General features: G+C 50.5%; 2 protein-coding genes across 3 annotated transcripts in view; both read right to left on the reverse strand.

The window, feature by feature from the left end:
• Positions 1–3,253, reverse strand: part of RUFY3 (RUN and FYVE domain containing 3) — a 36,647-nt gene extending 33,394 nt beyond the window's left edge. For both annotated transcript variants that reach the window (XM_027668170.1, XM_027668169.1), the window contains exon 1: positions 3,168–3,253. The gene's annotated coding sequence lies outside the window, so the exon portion shown is untranslated. The remainder of the gene's footprint in view (positions 1–3,167) is intronic.
• Positions 679–3,169, reverse strand: UTP3 (UTP3, small subunit processome component). Its single transcript, XM_027668179.1, has one exon. It carries the CDS (start codon positions 2,308–2,310, stop codon positions 742–744), a length of 1,569 nt encoding a protein of 522 aa, XP_027523980.1. The 5' UTR covers positions 2,311–3,169; the 3' UTR covers positions 679–741.
• Positions 3,254–4,956: the final 1,703 nt, after the last annotated feature.

Below are 4,956 nucleotides of genomic sequence, written 5' to 3' on the forward strand. Positions count from 1 at the left end.
CCCACGAGAAGGCATGGAAGTATTCCAAACATCCTGAAAGTTTACTTGGCAGCTGAAGACATTACACCTTACCCACTTGTCCTGCAGCAATGCTACTTAGTCCTGTAGCAGCAGACAACAGTTAGCATTTATCATAGGGGAAGATGTGTTATCACAGATAGTTAGGAGATCCAGACAAGTCCTTGCTTGGCTTCTCACTGAACTCAGGAGGGGAAACACTATTTTAGACCACATGAGACTAAGTAATTTAAGACAACCTAAAAGTAGTGCTCATACACTTTAAGAACAAAGGAATTAATTAAAATAATTAAATACCATAACCACATCTCTCCTTCTGCAACTCAACACAGGAACAGGATGGACCAGAACACAACAGCAAAAAGAAGACAGTGAGAGCGGCGGAACCCCCTTCTCAAGCCACCCTCAGGAGATCCATCCATCCCATCTCCCCACTAATCTCACATGGCCCATTTCACTCTCTTTGCTCGACACATTGCTTGCAACCTCTCAAGGTTCCCTGTTTATGGAAACCTGACAGCACCACAGAGGAAAATACCTTAACACATGGGCAAGTATGCAAAGTGCCCTGTGCCACTTGGAGGTGGCACCTTCTGAAAAAAAAAAACCAAACCAAGTACCACCCCACCCCCGACTTCCTTAAGAATAAAATGCACAACATCCTTTACAAAGCTTTTATTGGATTCAGGACTGGTACTGGCAGCTCTTATAGAAAAGTGAGTGTCACTTGAGCTTCCTGCTCTTCTTGACGCCAGCGCGGATGCCCGACAGCTCCCCGGCGTATCTGTGCAGCTCCCTGCGCACCTCCCGCACCTGCCCCTTGCGGCGGATCTTGGCGCGACGGAACTTCTCCCGATGCTTCACCCTGGGGTTGCGATCAATCTTCCTCCTTTTGGGCGTGAGGCCTTTGTTCTTGATCATCTGGTAAGTCACCTTCCTCTTTTTACTGGGATCCTCTCCTTCCGACACCTCTTCTTCTCCAAGTACATCTTCGTCTCCAGGTCTCTTCCTCTTGAGTGCCAGCTTCTCCTCCATCATCTTGTAGTATTTTAGGGCAGCCTCCTCATCCGGCTCCGACTCACCCGACGACTCAGAAGCAGCAGCAGCCTGGCCATTAGCAAGTGCAGAGGCATGTTTCGATTTGTTTTTCTTGCCATCCATGGTGAGAAACACAGCAAACTTGTTTTCCTTCCGTAACCTCTCTTCCTTCTTGTCATAGTAGCTCCTCAGAAGCACACGGACCTGTGGGGATAACTTCTGGTCTATGACAGCAAGGTCATTGATGATGTTTCTGTAAGCCACCAGCCGTTCAATGATGGGGTGACTATGAACCGGCACCCTCTTGGCCTTCAAAACCAGATAGAAGCTGATATTGGCACAGTAGTTCAGGTACAGATGATACTTGGTCTGCAAATAGCGACTGCCCTTCCCTTGGGGGATGGTGCCATCTTTGACCATCTGCAGCAGTGGGTGCAGCTCATCCTTGATTTCCATAAGTTTCACTTCCAAGTCCTCCATCAGCTGCAGGAGCTCAGGGGACTCCTGCTTCAGCAGCTTCAGCTGCTCCTTCTTGGAAAGGGCCTGCAGATCCTTGTCAATCTTCTGCCCCATGCTATCCTGGGTTTTGCGCTGCTCAGCCAGGTAACCCTGAATCATATCCAGCCCATAGTCATCCTCCCCCAAGTCCTGCACTAACCGCCTCTGGATCACCTGAGCCTCCTGCTCCTCTTCCTCCTCCTCAGCATCGATCTCCTGCTGGCTCCGCTTGCCCTTGGCCTGGGCATCACTCCCATAGTCCGTGTCATAGTACAGCTGCTTCCGCTGGCCCCAGGAGAGCTCATGGGGGAGCTTGGTGTCTGGACGCTTCTCCTCCAAGTCGCTTTCCATGGACAGGTCCCCATCCTCATCCTCAACCTCATTTTCCTCCTCCTCACCTTTCCCATCCTCATCTTCCTCCGCGTCTCCATCCTCATCCTCCTCTGCGCTGTGGTCCACGAAGAGATCCAGCCCCTGCTTCTCCTCCTCCTCCTCTTCTTCCTCCTCGCTGTCCTCCTCGGGCAGCTGCAGCCCCAGCACCTCCTCCTCCTCCTCCTCCTCGTCGCCGCTGTCCCCGGCCTCCTCGCCGCTGTCCAGGGCTGCCATCACGGCTCGGAACTGCGCCTCGTGGAACTGCTCCACGTCGTCCGCCAGCTCCTCGGGGCCGGCGGTGCCGCCGGGCGCCTCGTCCAGCCCATGGTCGTGCTCGGGGGACTGTGCCGGCGGCCGCAGGACGGTGCCGCGCCGGGTCCGCATGGCTCCCGTGGCTCCTCCGGCTCCTCCACACCGCCCCTTCCGCTTCCACCGCTCTCCTTCCGCTGCTCCGCCCGGCAGCTCGGCCCGGCCCCTTCCCCTTCCAGGTCCCGAACGCGATCGGCCCCACGCCCACCATGAGATGGCCGGGGTTCCGGCCGTGGCGGCTCTCAGCAATCAGTGATGCCACGTGGAAAAAGAGGGGGGGAAAAAAGGGCATTTTTTTCCTCCTCGGGGGTTTTTCTTCCCCTAAAAGCACAGCCCCGTACCGTTGCTGTTTGTGTGGTCATCTTGCACGAGGGGGAAAAAAACACATGGAAAATACACCTGACGCCTGAATCCACCTCTGCACTCCTTGGACCCATCCTTGCATGCAAATAGATCCATGCGTCCCAGACAAGGAGCAATTCTGGTTTTTCAACACCCGAGGACCCCACATCGGGAGGGTTTTTAAGGCAATCTTTACTTATTCACCTTTGAATTCTCATCTTGTGCTTGTGTGTATCTGTCATCCATCTCAGAGCACCCAGCCCAGCCTCCCAGCTTTCCCAAGAGAAAAATCACGTTATTACTCAGCCACATGGAAACTGTCTGCTTTGGAAAACTACAGGCAGCCCTCCCAGAACAGCAGGAGTCACATTAGTGTATTTCGAGCTCAGAAACCCAGAACCTGATAAATTAAGCACCCCCCACATCCCAGCAAGAGCAGTTCTGTGTTCAAGAAGCGCAGGTGCTTTTTTTCTCACCACAGAACAGGTGCAGTTGTATTTATAAATGCTCCTGTCCACCTCTTCATGGAAAAAAAAAATATGTCAAGCAAATGTTCAAATTAACAGAGTGGTGTGCAAAACTTGACTCACTTTTAGGTGATTCATTTGGATTCTGGCCGATCTGATGGCAGACAGGTCTCATTTGTAACTTTGATATGCTCCTCCCCTCCACATGGTTACCTCTGGGTCAACGCTTTCTTGCACACAGGCAGGTTTTCCCTCAGCTGCCTTTTTCAAACCTGTCCCTGCTGGTTTTCAGCCATCACCTCCCTCAATACAGACCTGTAGAAGAAAGAGCAACAAGTATAAGTTGGGTTTGGTGTCATTTAATTTGTTAGCCACTCCTTGGGGGAAGTTCTCATTTGATACTGGTTGGCCACTACATGCAGCTGTCCCTGGTGATCAGGCTTTGTCATCTGGCTGCTCAATCCTGCTGGGTTTTTGTGTGAATCCAACCAGAGACAGCTGCAGCCAATTCCTGCAAGGTTAAAATTCCAGATAACTTTTGCAGGTGTGACATACAGAAACCCAAGACTCCCTCATTTCCCTGACCCTGATATTACCATCTAACTGACCTTAGTTTGTTTCAAATCTGGACTTACAAAATTCGGAGCCTTAACAAAAGACTAACTTGCACTTGGACTCTCATGGATTTTAATGGCATTGACACATTGTCTCTCGACCTAAAGTTTATTTCCAAGAGCAGAAAACAGTGTACAGACATTTGAACCCTGTCCAAGACTTGCTGAAAACACCATCCACTTCTGGAGAAGCTGGATATGTCCTCCAGCACAAGTTAGTTCAGGCAGTTACCAGCAGCTGCTCAAGCCAAAGGAATCTGCTGTGAGCATCAATGGAAACATTGCTATCAACATAATTATCAGGGAATGCTATGGGGTCTGTTTTAATCCACCATTTTCTTGGCATCCCAATGAGAAAGGAGGAGCGAAGGGAAGCATAGGACAGACTGCTTGTGGATGGTGAGTTACCTGGAGAGACCCCGTGCCCTGGTGTCATCCTCCTCACCCATCACAGCAAGGACACACACAGACAACTATTCTGCCTCATTTCATCCAGGCACCTGCCCAGCTTCTTACCTGGAAAATCCTAGTTCAGCCTGTCAAGCCCCAGTGGAGGCACAGGACAAGTGAAAGGAGACTGAGACTGCAAGGCTGGCTCCCATTTCTTTTCCAATGTTCAGTTATTCCTCCACTGGCCTCTGCCCCACAGGGAGGTTGGGAGTCCAGCTCTTCACTCAGCCAGAACTGGAGCCTGGACTGATGGACTGACAGTCCCTTGCCAAAACACCTGCTTGCCCAGATCAATTTTTTTTGGTAATTCAAAATGTTACCCACTAAAAAGGGGATAGTCCATAGAAGTAACAGTCCATAAAAGACACCTTCCTCTCAAGAGCTTGCAATCTTGCTAGAAACCCCAGAGACATGCAGGTGGCTGAAGGGGACTAAAAATAGCCCTCATGTCACCATATCCAGACCGAAGGGACTGTACGCACACGTGTAGATTTAGCAACCGAAATCCAGATATGCTGAACACCAGCAGCCAGGGAAAACCACTGAAATCAACAGAAACACAGAACATAGTTCTGCTCAGTCTCTGCCTTGGGGTTAGAAAATACTCAAGTGGGGTTTTCCCTTGGATTTTCCCAGTGACATATTTTTATTAGTGTATTTTGGCAAAGCAGACCAGACCCAGCCTCCTTTGCATGTGCTTTATCCTGGTGCCTGCTTTCCCCCCTTCTTGGATAATTCTAAGAAAATGCTTTGTTACAGAAAATGGTTTTTGACTATTTGACTGAGGCAAATAGTGCTTTAGACAGACACCCCCATCAGCCCAGGTGAGCCAAGTTTATTTCCCTTCT

The sequence above is a fragment of the Corapipo altera genome, unplaced genomic scaffold (genome assembly GCF_003945725.1).
Source record: "Corapipo altera isolate COAL_440 unplaced genomic scaffold, ASM394572v1 214, whole genome shotgun sequence".
In the NCBI taxonomy this organism is placed as follows: Eukaryota; Metazoa; Chordata; class Aves; order Passeriformes; family Pipridae; genus Corapipo; species Corapipo altera.